Below are 19,916 nucleotides of genomic sequence, written 5' to 3' on the forward strand. Positions count from 1 at the left end.
CTCCCCCATCATCCAACCTGGAATGGGTCCGCCTGCTCCCGGATGTAAGACCCTGGGGGCCTAGCCCGCTCCTGGCTGCTGCCTCAGGGTCGGGGGGTCAGGGGGAAAGGCCCTCGGGAAAGCCCCGGGGGCGGCGGGTCCGGGTACGAGAAGGGCAGCGCCGCCTCCGCTTTATAAGGCGCCTGGGCAGGCGGGCAGGCAGGCATGGGGCAGGCCGGGGCGCTGCTGCTGCTGCTGCTGCTGCTGCTGCTGCTGGCACTTCTACGGGAAGGCCGAGGTGAGGGGCTCTGCGGCGGAAGGTGGAGAGAGGAGGGGTCTCGGGGGTGGGCTCGGCTTGGGGGAGTCTGGACCCCAGGAGGGCGCTGTGGGGCTGGGTGGGGAGGTCTTGGTAGGGGCCAGGCAAGGCGTGGGGGTTCTGGACGAGAGGAGTCATTTTGTGGGGCTGGGTTGGGGGTTCCTCTAGTGTGGGTCTCAGGGGTCTGAAGGAGAGGAGGGGCTGGCCCCATAGCTGGAAGAGGGCGACCTGCACATGGCTTGTTTGGGGGCTGGCTGGCTTGCGGGGCCTGGGGCTCCCGGGTCCGGGGCTCCTCCACGGGCTAGGGGACCCGGCTGGGGGAGCAAGAGATGGAGGGGCTGGGTTTCGAGGCGCGGAGCCGGGACCTCTTGGGAGGGCTGAGCTGGGGAGCTCAACTGAGGGCATGGGGGCAGGGGGCCTGGCTTCGGGGGCTGGGAAGGGGGGCGCCTCGGGGAGGGACTGCCTGGGGGGCTGGACTGGGGGCCCTGGGGAGAGACTGGGCTGGGCGGCCTAGGAGGGGGAGAGGCCGGCTGGGGGCCTGGGGCCGCACCCCCCAGCTGAGCGCTCCGGCCCGCAGGCGCGGCGCTGCACGTGGAGCCGCCGGGGCCGGTGGTGGCGGTGGCCGCGGGCGCGTCGCTGATGCTCACCTGTCGCCTGGCGTGCGCGGAGCGGGCCGCGGCGGTGCGCTGGTGGGGCCTGGACACCAACCTGGGCGCCATGGAGCCGGGCGAGCGCAGCAGCGTGCTGTGGGTGCGCGCGGCCTCGCCGGCGAGCGCGGGCACGCGCGTGTGCAGGGGCTCCTGCGGCGCACGCTCCCTCCAGCGCTCGGTGCAGCTGCAGGTGTTCGGTGAGCGGGCCGCCTCCCCGGGAGCCCACCCCCGCCCCGCGCCCGCGCGCGCCCCTCACCCGCCCGCCCGCCCGCCCGCCCGCCCGCAGACTTCCCGGACCGGCTGACCGCCTCCCCCGCGGCCCTGGCGGCCGGGCGCGACAGCGAGGTGGCCTGCACCGCCCGCAACGTGACGCCCGCCCACCCCGGCGCCCTGACCCTGTCCCTGCTGCTGGAGGGCCGCGAGCTGGCGGGGGCGCTGGCGCTGGGCCGCGAGGAAGCCGAGGAGCCGCTGCCGGACGCGGAGGAGCCTCTCTTCAGCGTGACCGAGCGCTGGCGGCTGCCCCCGCTGCCCACCCCCGGCCCGGCCGCCCTGCACTGCCGGGCCACCATGAGGCTGCCGGGCGTGGAGCTCAGCCACCTGCTGGCTATTCCCGGTGAGTGTGCGCCGGACCCCGCCCGCCCACAGCGCTGTCCCAGCCCCTGGAGTACTAGGCGGGAGGGAGCTAGCGGCCCCCGGGCGGGCGGGGCCTTCCCCGCAGCCCCAGTCGCAGCCCCAGTCGCAGCCCCAGTCGCAGCCCCAGTCGCAGCCCCAGTCGCAGCCCCAGTCGCAGCCCCATGGGCCGCCCGCCTGCCCCGGGACCTTCGCACGGGCTGCGTCTGCTGGCGTGCGTCCGCCCCGGGTCTCTGCGGCCTCCAGGCTCCTCCCTGGAGACAGGTGGCGACAGGTGCACCGGCTCGCACCCCAGTGCTGCCGGCAGCCCCCCTTCCTCTTTCTGTTCAGCCGATGCCTTAACCCCCGCAGCCGAAGGGCGCCTGCGGACAGCGAGTGCTCAGCACACCATGAGTGAGTGGGTGTCCGGGTGTCTTCCGAGTGGTGATTGCAGGCCCTGTGCCCTCCCATCCCCGGTATCTGCTCGGAGCATTCTGAAGCAGCAGGAATGGTTGTCCCGGTGCTGCTACACAGCGGGGCCTCAGTAGATCGTGAATGAATGGATGAGAGGGAATGCTGTGCTGGGGAGACAGCGTAACGGCCATGAACAAAGACTCCTGCCTGAGGCGCTCTGGTCCCAGGGTCAATCCCCAGCACCACCATCTGCCTCAGAGTAGGGCTCTGAGGAAAACAGTCTCCACCTGCAGAGGGGAAACTTGAGTGTGAAGCAGGGCTGCTGGTGTCTCACTTTCTCCTTCCTTATCTCCTCTTCCCCTCTCGATTTCTGTCTATAAAAAAACTTAAAAAGATGACTGGGGGCCGGGTGGTGGCGCACCTGGTCGAGTGCACACGTTACGATGTTCAAGGACCCAGGTTTGAGCCCCCGGTCCCCATCTGCAGGGGGAAAGCTTTGCGAGCGGTGAAGCAGGGCTGCAGGTGTCTGTCTCTCTCCCTCTACCACCCCCTTCCCTCTAGATTTCTGGCTGTCTCTGTGCAATAAATAAAACAGAGATGATAAAAAGTCTGGATGTGTGACTGACTGTGCTCCCGTGCCTGTGCATAGTGGTCTCAGTGCTAGCTGGGGGGTGGGGTGGGGAGGATGTGTGGAGCTGTGGGAGGCACAGTACCTGGCACTCAGTGGGTGCCTGAGATGCATTCTGAAGAGCATGAGACTCATGTCTGGCGCGCAGTGGGGCGACATTCTGGGTGGCTGGAATGGGCGGGCCCTGCACAGACTAGGTGCTTGGCCAGCACTCGCTGGGCAGCAAGACCTCCATTCAGGCAGGATTCCCAGTCACTGCAGGCTCCCCCACACTTATCTGACTGCACCCCTAGTGGAGTCATCCCTGGGGAGGACGGTGCAGAAACTGGGATCAGGGAGTGGTGCAGAGCGGAAGCTGAACTTGAGAGGGGTCCAGGACCAAGCATGCCTGTCCTCCCAGGCCTATCTACCCACTTGCACCCCAGGGTGAGAAGATGTCCCCATGCCCACCTGGCTGCTGGTACACCCTCTCCCCCACCCCTGTCCCTACCCAGGCGGCCTCTGTCACTGCCCTACTAGGTGATGGAAGTGTCCGGCTGGGGGGCCTGGGCAGATCCATTCCGACCCCATGGTGGCTCCCCAAGTCCCAGGATGGAGGGGTTGAGGACAGCAGCCCAGGGTGGTGGGGAGACAGCACTGCCTCCCTGCTTTCCAGTTCTGCACAGCTCCACACCCCACTATCCAGTCCTGCCTGACTCAACCACCAAGGAGCTCCTGGTCACCACCCCTGAGGCCACCACCATCCTGGAAGCCACTACCTGGAAGGGCACCACCACCTCCGAGGCCACCACCCCCACCCCAGAGGCCACCCCCGGGCAGGGCTCCACCACTCACGCAGGGAGTCCCTCCCCCACACCTGGGAACAGCTCTGTGGCACACTGTCGCCCTGAGATCCGCAGGTTCCCCTCACCTGGCGGTGTGGAGCTGCTGTGTGAGGCCACCTGCGGCCCCAGTGTGGCCGTGCACTGGACCCAGGCCCCCGGCGGGCTGGCAGCCTTCCCGCGGCAGGAGACAGGGGCCCGCGCCTGGCTGACCCTGCACTGGGCTGGGTGCACCCCGGAGGGCTGGTTCCAGTGCCGCCTGGACCCGGGGGGCCACATGGCCAGCCTGTACCTGACTCCCGAAACCTGTAAGTCCAGGGAGCTGTGTGGGAACAGGCGGGAGGGAGGGGAAATACCTCGTCTCAGTTTCCCCAGCTGCCTGGTGGGCTTCCTTAAGGATGGGCTATGACTGCGACTGCCTGGCAAGTCGGTGACTAATTGTAGAATGAAGCCAATGTGTACAATGGGCACTTTGGAAACTAGAGTGCACAGCCTTGAGGAGAAGCGAGAGTATAATAGGGTGGACACAGACTCATACCTTTGTTTTTTTAAAGACTTTTCTTCTTTTTTTTTTTTTGGTTTTTTTTTTATATATCTATTTATTTATTCCCTTTTGTTGCCCTTGTTTTACTGTTGTAGTTATTGTTGTTGATGTCGTCATTGTTGGACAGGACAGAGAGAAATGGAGAGAGGAGGGGAAGACAGAGAGGGGGAGAGAAAGACAGACACCTGCAGACCTGCTTCACCGCCTGGGAAGCGACTCCCCTGCAGCTGGGGAGCCGGGGGCTCGAACCGGGATCCTTCTGCCGGTCCTTGTGCTTTGCACCACATGTGCTTAACCTGCTGCACTACCGCCCGACTCCCAGACTCATGCCTTTAAGTCTGAAACTCTAGCCACAGTGCCACCTCCCAGCCGCTTTGTTGATTTACTCACAGAGAGTGACAGCGTTCCCACACATGCGACGCTGGGGATCAAATTGGAAGTCCTGTACTCTACCTGCTGTGCCACCTCCTTGGCTGTCTTTCTACATTTCTGAAGTGGAAAACTATTTATTTATTTTTAATTTTTTTATCTGTATTCATTTATTGGATAGAGACAGCCAGAAATTGAGAGGAAAGGGGCGATGAAGAGGGAGAAAGGCAGAGAGACATCTGCAGTAGTGCTTCGCCACTTGTGAAGCTTTCTACCTGCAGGTGGGGACTGGGGGCTTGAATCTGGGTCCGTGAGCACTGTCACGTTTGCTCAATCAGGTGTGCCGGCACCTGACCCCAGAAAAATCCTTATTTTTTACAAGACTTATTTATTTATTTATTTTTAAAAGAATTTATTTATTTATTTATTTATTTATTCATGAGAAAGATAGGAGGAGAGAACAAACCAGACATCACTCTGGTACATGTGCTGCCGGGGATCGAACTCAGGACCTCATGGTTGAGAATCTAATGCTTTTCCCGCTGTGCCACCTCCCAGACCACACAAGATTTATAAGAGGGACAGATAGCATCACTCTGGCGCAGGGGATGCTAGAGCTCAACTCAGCATGGCTGAGAATCCAAGGAGCTTTATCTACTGCACCAGCTCCCAGACTGTAGGAAAATCTCTTTAAAGATCTCAGTTTGATGGGGGGCTGGGCGGTAGGTAGCACAGCGGGTTAAGTGCACGTGGCACAAAGCACAAGGACCGGCATAAGGATCCCGGTTCGAGCCCGGTTACCAAGGGCATGCCCTTCTATCTTTCTATATTTTGTGTTAACTGGTTAAATAAAAATATTTATTTTCACGACGGGGAAACTAGAGCATCACTCTGGCATCAGTGATAGCAGGGATGGAACTTGGGACCTCAGGCACATGCGTCTGAGGCTCTAAACACAGTGGTGACAGAGCTCAGGTCAAATTGAGGGTTTTTTTTTTTTTTTTTTTTTTTTTAGTATTTATTTATTCCCTTTCGTTGTCCCCCAGCCGGGATCCTTAGGCTGGTCCTCGCGCTTACCACGTGCGCTTACCCGCTGAGCTCCCCCTTTCCGTTTCTTATTTTATTTTATGATCTTTTTTTATTGGATATGAGATCAAGAGGGTAGGGGGAGGCAGAGGAGAGAGAAAGAGAGACAGACACCTGCAGCTCTGCTTCACCACTCGTGAAGCTTTCCCCCCTGCAGGTGGGGACCCCTTTCAGTTCCTATTTGTCCTATCAAATTAATAAAATACAACAACAACGACAACAAGAGAAGGAAACGCAGAGACAGAACTACAGCACCATTCTAGGGCACAGGCTGCTGGGGAACAACGGTAGGAGCTAGTGACCCCAAGTTCAGCCGCACTCGCACTGTGCGCCCACGTCTCGCTCTCCTTCGCGAACCTCGTCAGAGTTTGAAGGGAGGGTAGCGCATCACTGACACATGAGCTGCCTCGGGCCCAAGGCAGAACCGCACCTCTGCCCACTGTGCCTCCTTCACCGACTCTGACTCTCCGGGAGCCCAGAGCCCGCCCGGTGCGGGGACTCAGGGTCCCTGTTCCTTCTCCAGGCTCATCCCCGATGCCCGCCGGCCTGTGGCCAGGGAGCCTGGTGCTGGGGCTGCTGCTGCTGCTGGCCCTGCTGAGCCGCCGCCGGTGGAGCCGCTGCAGGCGCCCGCGCTGACCCCGCCGCGTTCTCACCACCCCCGCCCCGGACCCCGGGCCTTCGCTGGGCTCCGGGGCTCCGGGCAGTGCGGGGCCACTGCCCCCCCACACGCCCCACGGAGGCAGCCCCTCCCCAGAATAAAGCGCAGTCCTCAGCGGCTCCTGTGTCGGTTTGTGGAGGCCGGGGCCCTCGGCACAGGTGTCCGGAGCAGCGGGGAAGGGGGCATATCCGGGCAGACCGGAGCCTCATCGGGCCAGAGCCGGGGAAGCGAGCCGGCACTGCGTGCTCTGCCCGGGGGCGCGGGGGGAAAGGCTCGTCCCTGCGACGCCGGGCCTGTAAACAACCGGGGGCAGGCGGGGAGGCACCTCGCAGACCAGAGACGCAAACTCCCCTGCTAAGTCCCTGCGTCTCTGGGCGGGCTAAGCCAGGGGCGCGGCAAGACGCTGCAAGAGCAACCGCCAGGGTCCCGGATCCGGGGAGTCCGGCCGGGCGCTGCCGCTTCCCTGGCAACCAGGCCGACGGGTTGCTAGGGGACCACGCCCGGGGAAGACTCGCCCACTACCAAGATGGCTGCTCCCCGGCTTCATGCCAGAAGCCAAGCCCTTCCTCGGTAGCCATGTTTGAGTCTGGCAAAATGCAGGTTCCTGGTCTCAACGCGACGAGCAGACCTGGAGAGTTCTGCGAGCAGAGCGCGTCGGAGTTTAAGGCGAAGGCCCAGCCGCCCGGCCCACCTCCCAGAAGTCTGCAAAGAGGGCAGGGACACTCTACCCTTGACAAAGATGGCTGCCACAGCGTCGGCGAACTGGGGACATGGCGGCGCTTCCGGCCCCGCTGCCCTCAGCGAAAATGGCGGCCGTGGAGAAGCGGCGGCCGGCGATGGTCCCGGCGGCCAGCTTCCCCGACGGCGGCCGCCCAGCTGTGTCTAGGGCGGCGGCGACGGCCGAAAGCGAGGAGGACTTCCTGCGGCAGGTCGGTGTGACGGACATGCTGCGCGCCGCGCTGCTCAAGGTGCTAGAGGCGCGGCCCGAGGAGCCCATCGCCTTCCTGGCGCACTACTTCGAGAACATGGGCCTGCGCTCGCCCGCCAGCGGCGGCGCCGGGGAGCCCCCGGGCCAGCTTCTGCTTCAGCAGCAGCGCCTGGGCCGCGCGCTTTGGCACCTCCGCCTGGCCCATCATTCCCAGAGGTGCGGGGACTCCCGGGCGGGCGGCGGGGGACTACAACTCCCGGCGTGCTGTGCGCGGGCCGCCGGTGTCTGGGCGTGAAGCGCGCGCTCCCTCTAGCCGGGAGCGCGCGGCATTCTGGGAGCGACGGTCCACAGGCCTCCGGGCGGCCGGCCCGCTGGGCACTGCCGTGCACACCGATTCTCCACGCGGGTCATGCTGGGCGCTCTGTCCTTCGAACGGCCTCCACCCACGGGGCGTGCTGTACGCCCCCGTCTGTGCAAACTGTAGAGTGTGCCGGCCCCCGTGCGCACCTGTGTGCCCGCTGTGTGCCGGCCCCCGTGGCCCTGAACCTTGCCGGATTCCGGTCCCCGAATGTGCTGACGTAGGGCAGGTGGTCACCGCTATGCAGGAGGGATAAAGTGGGGGGGGGGGGCAGCCGGGGGCACAACCTTGCAGAGGTCCTGGGCCCACTGGACGGGGGTGTGGGAGAGACGTAGAGGACACGGCTGCTAATATAGGGCTTGGGGGGTGCTGGCGGAATGGACGACAGACTCCGGAGTCGCCTGGGGCTTAAGCCGGTGCGACCCGGCGGCCGTGGTACGGGCGCGCGTTGGGGTAGCTGCTGGTGGGACGTGGGCGGCCCCACGGTGGAGGTGGTAGCGGCGTCGGGGGTCGGGGGTCGGGGGTCTGCCGGGCCCGCGTGCTGGCACGGAAGCGAGGCCCCGCCCTGCGGGCACCCCAGCTACGCTACGCGCGCCCCCTCCCGCAGGTCGGCCTTCAACACCAACGTGGGCGTGGCGTACGAGTGCCTGAGCGCGGGCGGGCGCCGCAAACGGCCCGGGCTGGACGGGCGCACCTACAGCGACCTGCTGCGGCGAATCTGCCGCGACGGCGAGGCCCCGGAGGAGGTGGTGGCGCCGCTGCTGCGCCGAATCCAGTGCCGCGACCACGAGGCCGTGCCGCTGGCCGTGTTCCGCGCCGGCATGCTCACCTGCTTCGTGCTGCTTGAGTTCGTGGCGCGGGCGGGCGCGCTCTACCGCCTGCTGGAGGACCCGGGGCTGGCGGTGGCCGACCGGCGCGTGGGCCAGGCCGTGCTGGACACGCTCGAGGGCGCCTTGCAGGCTGGCGACGGAGCGCCCGCGCGCTACCTGGAGGCTGGTTCGCGCCTGGGCCCCGACAGCCTGGCGCAGGCCCTGGACCGCGCCCTGGGCGCCCGGCGGCCCAGCCATCCCATGACCCGAGAGGAGTTCTTGCAGAAAGCGGCTGCACTCTTCATCGCCAAGGTCAAGCCGGTGGGCTGAACCCTCCTCACTCCTTCCCGACAGCCGTGGCCAGGCCTCGGGTCTCCTGCATGCAGGGGGAGGCGTAGGGAGTCCTCCCGGACGCAGCTCCCCCACCTGGAATGCCTTGCCCCGCTGGAGGCCAAAGGTCCCGAGAAACGAGCCCCCACCCTCCCTCTTGAAGCAATAAAGTCTGTTCCCACGCTGATCTGTGTGCACAGATGCTCCCTCTAGCCCAAGCTCGCACACGGGGCGGGGCGCTCAGGAGCCCCACTCTGCCCCTGGGCAAGTCTGGACCCACCTTGCTGGGAACTGTGCCAACTGAAGCCCCAACAAAGACCCGCTGCCCAAAATACATACACAAATAAAAATGTAAAAACTGCCAGAAGGCCACACTGCAATTCCACACATGCAGGGGCCCTGGGAGTCATCCCCTAGCATTGCGCTCAAAATGTTTTTAATATTTTATTCAAGTGTTTATGAAAAAGGAAGAAAGTACCAGAGTGTCACTCTGGTAAATGTGCTGCCTGGGATTGAACTTGGGACCTCATGATTCTAAGTCCAGATGAGCCACCTTTCAGACTACCACTGTTCCCCACCCCCACCCCCCAGTGTTGCAGTTAAAATGTTATCTTACAGGGGTCAGGCGGTAGCACAGCGGGTTAAGCGCACATAGTGCGAAGTGCAAGGACTGGTGCGAGGATCTTGGTTTGAGCCCCTGGCTCCCCACCTGCAGGGGGGCAGTGAAGCAGGTCTTCAGGTGTTTTTCTTCCCCCCTCCCCCCATTTCTCTGTCCTCTCCAACAACGATATCAAGAACAACAGCAATAATAACCACAACAACGATAAAACAAGGGCAATAAGAAGGGGGGAGGGGAAATAGCCTCCAGGAGCAGTGACTTTGTGGTGCAGACACCAAGCCCCAGCAATAACCCTGGAGGAAAACAAACAAACACAAAAAAAAACACTATCTTAGTTTAACGAGAAAGAGGTTCAGAGAGAAAATCATTGCGTTTTTTTAAAAAGACCAGGTTGGGCTGACCATATAGGATAACGATTATGCATAAGCCTTTCATGTCTAAGGCTTGGAAGTTCTAGGCTCGGTCCAGAGCACCACAGTAAGCCAGAGCTGAGCAATACTCCGGTGAAAATAAATACAAATAATTTAAAAAACAATAAAGTAATAAATACATATAAAAGCCAGGGAGATAGCATATGGTAATGCAAATTGACTTTAAAATTTTATTATTAACACAAGAGAGAGAGAGAAGCAGAGTCACTGACACATGCCACATCAGGGATTGAACCGAGGGCCCCCTGCTGGAAAGTCTAATACCTCATTCACTGTCCCCACTTTCTGGGCTGATACAAAAGGATTTTAATGCCTGAGGCATCAGCATCCCTGGTTCAATCCTCAGTGGCACCACGAAACCTGCTATAACTGAGCAGTTCTCTGTCTCTTCAAAAATAAATAGGAGCGAGGTGGTGGCACAGCTGGTAGCGCACCCACAGTTGCACAAGTACCCAGGTTCAAGCCCACCTGTGGGGGGGGGGGTTCAGAATTGGAGAAGCAGTGCTGCAGGGGTTTCCCCTCCCCCTCTCAAATTCTTTTTGGCTCTGTCTCTCTCTAAACAACAAAAATTGCCAGGAGCCGTGGATTCATCATACAGACACGGAGCCCCAGACATAAACCTGGTGGCAAACAGTCATAGTCGTCGTCGCCGTCTTCCCCCTCTGTGAGACACTGTCTGTGAATCCGCTCTGGGCCAGGTGGTCCCATCCAGCATCCTTGCCGCTCGCTCAGGCTGGCATCCTGTCACCTAGCAACCAAGCAACCGCCGCCCAATCAGAGAGCCCCAAGCAGGTCCGCTGCAGAGATTGGCTCAGGAGCACCACGTGGCGTCGCCCACCAAGTGCGCAGCTGCGGCAGGCAGCGTCCCCCCGTCCTTTCCCCAGCCAGCCCCACTCAGATGGGGAAACTGAGGCACGGGGGTCCCCGGCCCCCACGGCCGAGCCCTGCCTGCGGACGCAAGACCTTTTGGAGCCCCACCTGCCTCGCCGCCAGCAGGAGGGGAAACTGAGGCGAGACGCCCCACCCACGCCGCCGACGTCACAAAAAAGGGCCGGGAGCCGGCGGGCGGCGCCGCGCAGCCCAGGGCGTCCCGCACACAGGCGTCGGCGGAGCTCGTCCGAGCGGGACGGCCGCGGCCTCCCGGGCGGAAGCTCAAGGCGCCTGCGCGCACGGCCCTCGCTGCCTCCTCCGGGCGGAAGCGCAGGGCGCCTGCGCGCTCGGCTCTCTCCGGGAAGCGCGGGGCGCCTGCGCAATCGCTCTCGTTGGCCTCCGGGGAAACGCAGTGCGCCTGCGCGCTCGTAGGCCCGGGGCGAGGCTGCCTCCCAGCGGGCGCGCAGGCGCACTGTGCGGCGGACGGCGCCGGGCGGGTGGAGCGCGCGGGGGCCTCGGGTGGCGGTGGCGGCGGCGGCGGCGGCGGCGGCGGCGGCGCAGAGGAGGAAGGGGGCCCCTCGGCCCCGGCCCCGCGCCCCGGCCCGTCCCGCGCCCCCACGGCGCCCCCCGGGCCCGCCGCCGCCATGGCCCGGCCGCCGGTGGCCAGCTCGCAGAAGGCGCTGCTGCTGGAGCTGAAGGGGCTGCAGGAGGAGCCGGTGGAGGGTTTCCGGGTCACGTTGGTGGACGAGGGCGACCTCTACAATTGGGAGGTGGCCATCTTCGGGCCGCCCAACACCTACTACGAGGGCGGCTACTTCAAGGTGCGCCGGGCCGGACCAGGCAGCGCCGACCCCTGACCCCTGGGAGCCCGGACCAGGCAGCGCCGACCCCTGACCCCTGGGAGCCCGGGACCAGGCAGCGCTGACCCCTGGGAGCCCGGACCAGGCAGCGCTGACCCCTGGGAGCCCGGGACCAGGCAGCGCTGACCCCTGACCCCTGGGAGCCCGGACCAGGCAGCGCTGACCCCTGACCCCTGGGAGCCCGGGACCAGGCAGCGCTGACCCCTGACCCCCAGGAGCTTGGTCCTGCATCCCTGCCCCTGGGAGCACTGACCCCTAGGAATGCGGTCCAGGCAGCGCTGACCCTGCCCACTCCCCTGGGAGCCCCTCCAGGCAACCGTGACCGTGACTCGGGGTCCCGAGCTACCGACCGCTGGCCCCTCACCTGTGCAGACATGCCGCACCTGGTGCCGGCCTCTGACTCCTGGTCCCCTGGAGCCCTGAGAGCATCCTAGTGGCAGCGCAGCTCGGCCCCTGGGGGTCCTGTCCACGCAGCCCTGACCCTGGGGACCCTGGCCCAGGGGAATCCTGTAGGTGGACTGTGATCCTGGGGGGCAGCACCCCCACAGGAAGGATCCCTGGTGCCAGTAAAGGCACTCAGCCCACGGACCGACTGTACCCGGAAAGTAACCCGCATCCTTTGTGGACCCAGCTGGGGCTGACCCCTGGCCCTGCGCCTTCCTTTGTCCCCCCAGCCTAGGACAGACCCCGGAACCCCCCTAGAATCCTGACCACTGGCCATCCCTGCCTGGGACCTTGGCCTCGTCCTGCAAGGTCCTGCTCTGCCCCCCCAGGGCCTGCCCTCCCTCCCTGACACCCCTCCCTGACTCCCCTCCCTGACTCCCGCCCCCCCTGCAAGAACGCGGGCCTGGGCCTGCTCTGCCCGGCGCCCGGCCCCCACGCCCTCACTCACCCAAGGGCCAGGGCTGGGCATCTCGGGTTCCCGCACAGCTGCCCCAGGTCAGAGGGGAGCCCAGAGAGCTGGTGCCGCTGAGCCCGCCCGCCTCTCCCCCAGGCACGCCTCAAGTTCCCCATCGACTACCCCTACTCCCCCCCGGCCTTCCGCTTCCTCACCAAGATGTGGCACCCCAACATCTACGAGGTGAGCGGCGCCCGCCCGCACGGGCTGCGGCAGGGAGGGGCGGGCCGGCGGCCCGTGCTGACCCCCTCCCCGCAGACAGGGGACGTCTGCATCTCCATCCTGCACCCCCCGGTCGATGACCCCCAGAGCGGGGAGCTGCCCTCGGAGCGGTGGAACCCCACCCAGAACGTCAGGTAGGCTGCACCCCGGGCGCCTGTGGGGCCTGCCCCCGAGAGCGCCCTGACCCGCCTCCCGCAGGACCATCCTCCTGAGCGTCATCTCCCTCCTCAACGAGCCCAACACCTTCTCCCCGGCCAACGTGGACGCCTCCGTCATGTACCGCAAGTGGAAGGAGAGCCAGGGCCGCGACCAGGAGTACACCGACATCATCCGGTGAGGGCAGAAGCCGGTCACGGTCGGTCACGGCATCACCATCACGGGAGGACACTTCCCTCCCCTGTCCTGCCACTTGTGACCCCTGTGAGCCGCTCGGCGTGTCCCTCCCTCCCTCCCGGACTCCGGACTCCGCCGCCCCCAGCAGTCCCGGGAGCCCCCAGCAGTCCGGGGAGCGGGCGGCTGGGGGGGGCCGCCTGGCTGAGACTCCCTCCTCCCCTCCTGTCACACGGGAGGTCGCGGGAGGTCGCAAGGTGGGCGGGAGCAGGGCCGCATGGCTCAAGTTGCCAGGGTTCTTCCTGCCCCCCCAAACCACACCGACACCTCCAGGCGCGGCACTCACGCAGCCCTGCGCCCTCGGGCCCCCACCGGCCCCCTGCATCCCTGCCCCGGGCCCACCTCCCCCCAGCCCCGTCCTCACCCACCTCCCCCGCTCTGGGGCGGGGCCACAGCCTGATGCCGGCCCCGTCGGCCCCCAGGAAGCAGGTGCTGGGGACCAAGGTGGATGCGGAGAGGGATGGCGTGAAGGTGCCCACCACGCTGGCCGAGTACTGCGTGCAGACCAAGGCCCCGGCCGTGGACGAGGCGGCAGACCTCTTCTATGACGACTACTACGAGGACGCGGACGCCGAGGCCAGCAGCTGCTTCGGGGACGAGGATGACGAGTCTGGCCCCGAGGAGCCCTGAGTCCCAATAAACAGATTTTACCTTGCCAGCCGCTCTGCCCGCCCTGCCCCGTGGGCCCCGCCCAGCCCCGCTACCTCAGGCCCCTAGGTGGCCCCTGCCCTGCGAGCCCCAGACGACCTCGGGTGCCCCTGGCCCGGCTCCCGCAGGGGACGGAGCTATGGCTGGGCAGATAGCGCACCCCGTGTCTGCCGCCCCGTGTCTGAACCTAATAAAGGGCTCGAGGGAGCAAGCTGCCGCCTCTCCTTGCCCGGCCGCGGCCTCTCTGGACGAAGATGGGTGACCAGACTCAGGGTGGCCTGCGGGGACAGCGGCGACCAAGCTCTCCCGGTCCTGCCACCCAGACTCTGCACCCGCCTGCAGCGCTGCGGCTGCCCTGCTTCCTGGGTCCCGGGCGGGCGTGGCTGGCTGCCAGGTGTGAGCCCTGAGTCACTGCCCACCCTCCCAGAGCAGCAAAGCCCTGGAGGTGACCAGAGTCAGAACTGCATGCAGGCCCCTGACCTGCCCCATAGGGGCACCAGGCAGGTCAAGCCCAGGGCGCTCCAGGGGCCCTCGCACAGACTGGGCTGGGGAGGGGCTGCTGAGGGACAAGCTGCGGTCAGGAGAGGAGAAGGTTGCACGACACGACTGGGACACCAGAAACGGGGAGCGGGGCGGTGGCGCAGCAGGTTAAACGCAGGTGGCGGAAAGTGCAAGGACACAGGCAAGGATCCCGGTTCGAACCCCGGCTCCCCACCTGCAGGGGGGTCGCTTCCCAGGCGGTGAAGCAGGTCTGCAGGTGTCTGTCTTTCTCTCCCCCCCCTCTGTCTTCCCCTCCTCTCTCCATTTCTCTCTGTCCTAGCCAACAACGACAGCAATGACTAACAATAAAAAAACAAGGGAAATAAAATATATTTTTAAAATGATTAAATGCTGTGGGGTCTCTCTTTTCTCTGCCTTTATTTGAACAAACTCAACCTGTAGTAAAAAAGCCCTGGCTATGGCAAAAAAAAAAAAAAAAAAACACCTTATGTTGATAGAGAATTCACCACAGTTTATTTAAAGTTAGCCATCAGGGCTGGGGTGCTGGTTCAGTCGGAGAGCACAGAGCCCACAGATCAGTGCGTGTCGCCACCTTATCTTGGGGCTGAGCAGGGCTCCAGGCCTCCCACGTCTCATTTTTCTTCTCTCTTTAAGGCCAGTTACTAATATATATATTAATGCATACTAATATATATTACTTTAATATATTAATATTGCTTTAATACAATATGTATTTACACATTATAATATATTGTATGTTTAATATATTACTATATTACCTTCATATATTAACATATATGTATATACATATTACTTTGCAAGCGGTGAAGCAGGTCTGCAGGTGTCTATATCTTTCTCTCCCCCTCTCTGTCTTCCCCTCCTGTCTCCATTTCTGTCCTATCCAACAACAACTATGACAACAATAACAACTACAACAAGCACAACAACAAGGGCAACAAAATGGGAAAAATAGCCTCCAGGAGCAGTGGATTCGTAGTGCAGGCACCGAGCCCCAGGAATAACCCTGGAGGCAAGAAAAATAAATAAAAAAGAAACAAGACCAACAAAAGGGAATAAATATATTTTTAAAAAAGTTCATGGGGAGTCAGGCGGTAGCACAGTGGGTTAAGCGCACGTCGCACGTCACGCAAAACACAAGGACCGGCGTAAGGATCCTGGTTCGAGCCCCCGGCTCCCCACCTGCAGGGGAGTTGCTTCACAGGCAGTGAAGCAGGTCTGCAGGTGTCTGTCTTTCTCTCCCCCCCTCTCTGTTTTCCCCTCCTCTCTCCATTTCTCTCTGTCCTATCCAACAACAATGACATCAGTAATAACAGTAATAACTACAACAATAAAACAACAAGGGCAACAGAAGGGAATAAATAAACATTTTTTTAAAAGTTCATAAGGTAGGCAACCACCACCTCCATCTAGTTCCAGATAATTCCATCCCCCACAAGGCAATCTCTGTCCCCATCAGCAGTGCCCCCTTCCCATCACTGACGCCACGTCCATCTGCAGGGGACCTGTTCTGGAGATTCTCTGACCTGCGCAAGGGATTTGGGTCTCTGAGTACCGTGTGTGTGAGCGGTTTCCCTCCTCCCGGGCTCCCAGGGTGAAGCCACGTGTAGGTGGGGGCAGGGTGGCGGGGGGGGGGGCATGCCCCTCACATGGCCCTTGATGTTCCCTCCCCAGCGGGCGGCATTCTGAGACCTGCATCACCGGGGCCAAGGGGCTGCCCCCACCCCCACCTGTGCATGCTGTTCCTGCAGAGAGCAGGAAAACACCAGTGTGTGTGGGGCCCTCATGGAGCCCCGCTGGGTGCCGACTGCCGCCCACTGCCTCAAGCAGCCGTGAGTGCCCCTCACCCCGTCGCAGAGCCCTGGGAGGGGGCCCTTCGTCCCTCAGCAGACGCCCCAGAAGCCAGGCTTACATGTGCAAGGCCCTGGGTTCAAGCCTCCACACCATAAGGGAGTTGCTCTGGCTCCTGGGGGACCTGGGCACTGTCTCTCCTTTTGGCCTCCCCTTTTGCTGTCTCTGCCCAGGGCTGACAGGACAGCTTACTGGAGAGGCCCTGCTGTGCCATCCGTGTGACTCAGGTCCGAGCCTGGCTGGGCACGCTGGGGGAAGTTTCAGGGCTCCGGTGTCTGTGGCCCTCCTCTGTCTCTGTCTCCTTCTGTCTAAAAAGCTGGGCCAGGGCAGAGAAGCTCCAGTGAAAACAGCAGAAATTGGGGGAGGGCAGTGGGCAGCCTGGAGTGAATAAATCCCACACACAGGGCCCAGCTCCAAAAGGAGAGGACCCCCAGGACAGCCCCCCAAGTGGGGGAGGACTGTGTCTGCTTTGAGCTGAACTCCCAGACTGGGCTCAGTCCTCAGGCAGCCCCACCCCATCCACTGCTGGTGCCTGGGGACCCCGAAGGAGGACAGAATCTCAGGCTCACGTTGCTCCCTGCAGGGTGCACCTGCTGAGGGTGGCTCTGGGGAGGCATTTGCTGGAGCACCCGCATTCACCATCTGCATCCCATCTGCGTCCAGGAGGCTGTGTGGCACCCTGACCGCAAGCCTGCACCCTTGCTGTAGAATGACCTGGTGCTGCTGGAGGGGCAGGATGGGCTTGGAGCAGCCAACCAGGCCACCCCAGGGCTCCCCTCCCCAAGTTCTTGGCCTAGGGCCTCCCCAGGGAACGCACCCCACAGCCCCCACCCCAGAGCCACCCCAGAGTCCTCCTATCAAGGCTCCCCCACCCCTGTGTCCTCCCCACCCCAGGGCCTCACCCCAGTCTAACACTCCTCATGCTTCCTCACACCCCTCCCCGCCCCGCTGACCCCGCTCCACACTGATCTCTTCCCCTCTGCTGACTCCCAGCTGGGGACCCAGGTGAAGGCCAGAAAGACAGTGTGGACCACGGTGGCCGCAGGCACATGCTGCAGCTTGACTGGCTGGGGGCAGACCTGGCTGGGGCGGGGGGCGCTGGCCAAAGTGCTGCGGGACCTGGGCATTCAGATGATGGATATTCAGATAGCAACAACAGCAACAACAAATGCTGACACCCGGGGTGCTGTTCCCAGGGGCCGAGGGGGACCAGGCACCCTGCAAGGTGGGGCATGGGGCATGAGTGGGTCCTGCCAGATGGATGAGATGGGATGGGAGTCCTGCTAGGTGGGGGGCAGGGGATAGGACTCTGCAGGTGGGCAAATGGGGGCCGGGCGGTGGCGCAAGCGGGTTAAGCGCATGTGGCACAAAGCGCAAGGACCAGAGTAAGGACCCCGGTTCGAACCATCAGCTCCCCACCTGCAGGGGGTCGCTTCACAGGTGGTGAAGCAGGTCTGCAGGTGTCTATGTTTCTCTCCCCCTCTGTCTTCTGTTCCTCTCTCCATTTCTCTCTGTCCTATCCAACAACAATGACAACAATAATATTAACAACAATGATAGACAACACGGCAACAAAAGGAAAAAAATGGCCTCCAGGAGCAGTGGATTCATAGTGCAGGCACTGAGCCCCAGCGATAACCCTGGAGGCAAAAAAAAAAAAAAAAAAAAGATGGGCAACTTTTTCCAGACTCCTCTGCAGAGAGGCCATAGATCAGGACTTCCCTAGCTCAGGTGACCAGTGATCCTGGGCCAGGCCTGGTGGGAGAAGCCAGGGAGGAGGGCATCTTGAGCTCCACAGGTCAAGGGGGGTCTCTTCCTTGAGTGGTCGGGCCATGGCTGGGCACTGTGATGATCTGTATGTCTCCTGCAGGGGGACTCAGGTGGGGGGGTGATGTGCAGCCAGGCACAGGTGGTCGAGATCCTGTCCTTCCGCTCCAGGACCTGCACTGATTCCCTCAAGCCTCCTGTGGCCACTGCCGTGGGCCCTACCTGTCCTGAATCCGGAAGACCCTGGTTCACTGGGCTCCCACCCAACCATGAGGAGCCCCACTGGGTGCAGCCCCACCCTGGGGACAATAAATGCTATCAGATGGGAGTTTTCACACTGAGTCCTTCTTCTACCAAGGGGGCGGACGGCAGATCAAGCCACAGGGAGTTAGGATTTTGCAGACAACGTTGCAGAGGGGTGGGAGGGGGAACCGAGGAAGCGAGAGCTGCTGAAGGGGACAGCTGGAGGGGGTCAAAGGAACCTCAGCAAGGCCACGAGAAGCCACCAGGGGCAGGAGCACCAGGCTGTGCTCCCAGGTACTCAGGATGGACCCCAGAGATGACATCTCTGTATTAACCTCAGTGACTGTAATACCTGATGTGGCCACTGGAGGACACTAAAGAGCTATGTCTCAGCACTAATAACTCAGACTGTCATACCTGCCATGGCCACGTGAGGGCACCAGAGCTATGTTAATACATTACCCTCACTGTCTATCATGCCCACCCAGTCCACCTGAGGACACCCAGTGATGCCACACCTGGCTGAGCGCACATGTTACAGTGCACAAGGAACTAGGCTTAAGCCCCCAGTCCCCACCTGCAGGGAAAAAGCTTTGCAAGTGGTGAAGCAGTATTGCAGGTGTCACTGTCTCCCTCTCTATCTCCTCCTACCCTCTTGATTTCTGGCTGTGTCTATACAATAAAGATAATAAAAAGTTAAAAATAATATTAAAAAGAAAAACTATGTCTCTACATAACCCTCGCTATCCTGGCTGTGGCCACTTGAAGACACCAAAGAACTACATCTCAGCATTAATCCAACAATCTGTCATACCAGACATGGCCACCTGAAGACGCCAAAGAACCATGGCTCTGCATTACTTCCACTGTGGTATCCACCCTGTCCACAAGAGGGCGCCAAAACATGTCTCTATTACTTCCAGTGTTGTGGACACCTGAGGGCGAAAACCACATCTGCATCATTCCCAGTCTCAATGCCCTCAGTGTCCATTGGGAGGTGCCATTGACACAGGTCTGTGCATCACCCCAGAGGCTGTTCCCCCTGCAGTGTCCATTGAAAGATGCCAGTGAGAGGGCTCCAATTACTCCCATAGGTTGTCAGAGCTGCCAATCACTGCCAGGAGGCGGGAGCAAGAGAAAGCATCTCAGTGCTGATAGGTCAGATGGTCCATGTCATAGGGGCAGTTGGGGGACACAGGGGCAGCTGGGGGATGGACGGGGCCAGATGACATTGTAGTGGCAGCTGGGGGACAGACGGGGAGGCAGATGACATTGTAGTGGCAGCTGGGGGACGGACAGCTGGGGCAGATGACATTGTAGTGGCAGCTGGGGGACGGACAGCTGGGGCAGGTGACATTGTAGTGGCAGCTGGGGGACGGACAGCTGGGGCAGGTGACATTGTAGTGGCAGCTGGAGTAGGGGGAGCAAGGACCAAGGGGAGCCAGGGGCCAGGACAGGCTGTGACCCAGGACCCAGATTCTCTCCTTACTCCTTTTTTTGTGGGGACTTTAGTGATTTTAGTGAATTCACTAATCAGAATTTACTTTTTTTTTCTTACAGATTTTATTATTAATAAAGATTGGAGAGAAATAATCAGACATCAGTCTGGTACATCAGTGGGGATTCAATCAGCTGGGGATTGAACTCAAGACCTCATGCTTGAGGATCCAATGCTTTATGCACTGCACCAACTCCCTGACCAGCAGAATTTACTTTTTAGAATGTTTTATTGGTTTTCAGTTTGCTGCTTGGGCTATGTGTGTGAGGGACTTCACTGCTTCTATGCCCACTATTTCATTTTTCTTTTCTTTCCTTTTCTTTCTTTTTAAAAAATATTCATTTATTTATTTATTCCATTTTGTTGCCCTGGTTGTTTTATTGTTGTAGTTATTAATGTTGTTATTTTTGATGTCATTGTCATTGGATAAGACAGAGAGAAGTGGAGAGAGGAGGGGAAGACAGAGGGGGAGAGAAAGACAGACACCTGCAGACCTGCTTCACCGCCTGGGAAGCGATTCCCCTGCAGATGGGGTGCCAAGGGCTCGAACCGGGATCCTTACGCAGGTCCTTGCACTTCGCGCCATGTGCGCTTAACCCTC

At 61.4% G+C, this 19,916-nt stretch overlaps 3 protein-coding genes across 4 annotated transcripts; all 3 read left to right on the top strand.

Annotated features, from left to right (window-relative positions):
- Positions 1-57: 57 nt before the first annotated feature.
- On the top strand, positions 58-6,384 carry MADCAM1 (mucosal vascular addressin cell adhesion molecule 1). Its single transcript, XM_060181430.1, has 5 exons — positions 58-277; positions 873-1,142; positions 1,232-1,558; positions 3,252-3,725; positions 5,940-6,384. The coding sequence occupies exons 1-5, from the start codon at positions 205-207 to the stop codon at positions 6,050-6,052; spliced, it is 1,257 nt and encodes a 418-aa protein (XP_060037413.1). The 5' UTR covers positions 58-204; the 3' UTR covers positions 6,053-6,384.
- Positions 6,385-6,844: 460 nt separating this feature from the next.
- On the top strand, positions 6,845-8,686 carry TPGS1 (tubulin polyglutamylase complex subunit 1). The gene is made up of 2 exons (XM_007524785.2): positions 6,845-7,218; positions 7,968-8,686. Exons 1-2 carry the CDS (start codon positions 6,845-6,847, stop codon positions 8,497-8,499), a joined length of 906 nt encoding a protein of 301 aa, XP_007524847.1. The 3' UTR covers positions 8,500-8,686.
- A 1,796-nt stretch (positions 8,687-10,482) lies between these two features.
- Positions 10,483-13,648, top strand: CDC34 (cell division cycle 34, ubiqiutin conjugating enzyme). Of its 2 annotated transcripts, XM_007524784.3 has the most exons (5): positions 10,492-11,240; positions 12,274-12,360; positions 12,436-12,533; positions 12,598-12,732; positions 13,212-13,648. In XM_007524784.3, exons 1-5 carry the CDS (start codon positions 11,064-11,066, stop codon positions 13,417-13,419), a joined length of 705 nt encoding a protein of 234 aa, XP_007524846.3. In that variant the 5' UTR covers positions 10,492-11,063; the 3' UTR covers positions 13,420-13,648. The 2 variants fall into 2 exon arrangements, with proteins under 2 accessions (XP_060037414.1, XP_007524846.3); XM_060181431.1 differs by lacking the exon at positions 12,274-12,360 and having other exon boundaries at positions 10,483-11,240.
- The last annotated feature ends 6,268 nt before the right edge of the window (positions 13,649-19,916 follow it).

The sequence above is a fragment of the Erinaceus europaeus genome, chromosome 23 (genome assembly GCF_950295315.1).
Source record: "Erinaceus europaeus chromosome 23, mEriEur2.1, whole genome shotgun sequence".
Classification (NCBI taxonomy): Eukaryota; Metazoa; Chordata; class Mammalia; order Eulipotyphla; family Erinaceidae; genus Erinaceus; species Erinaceus europaeus.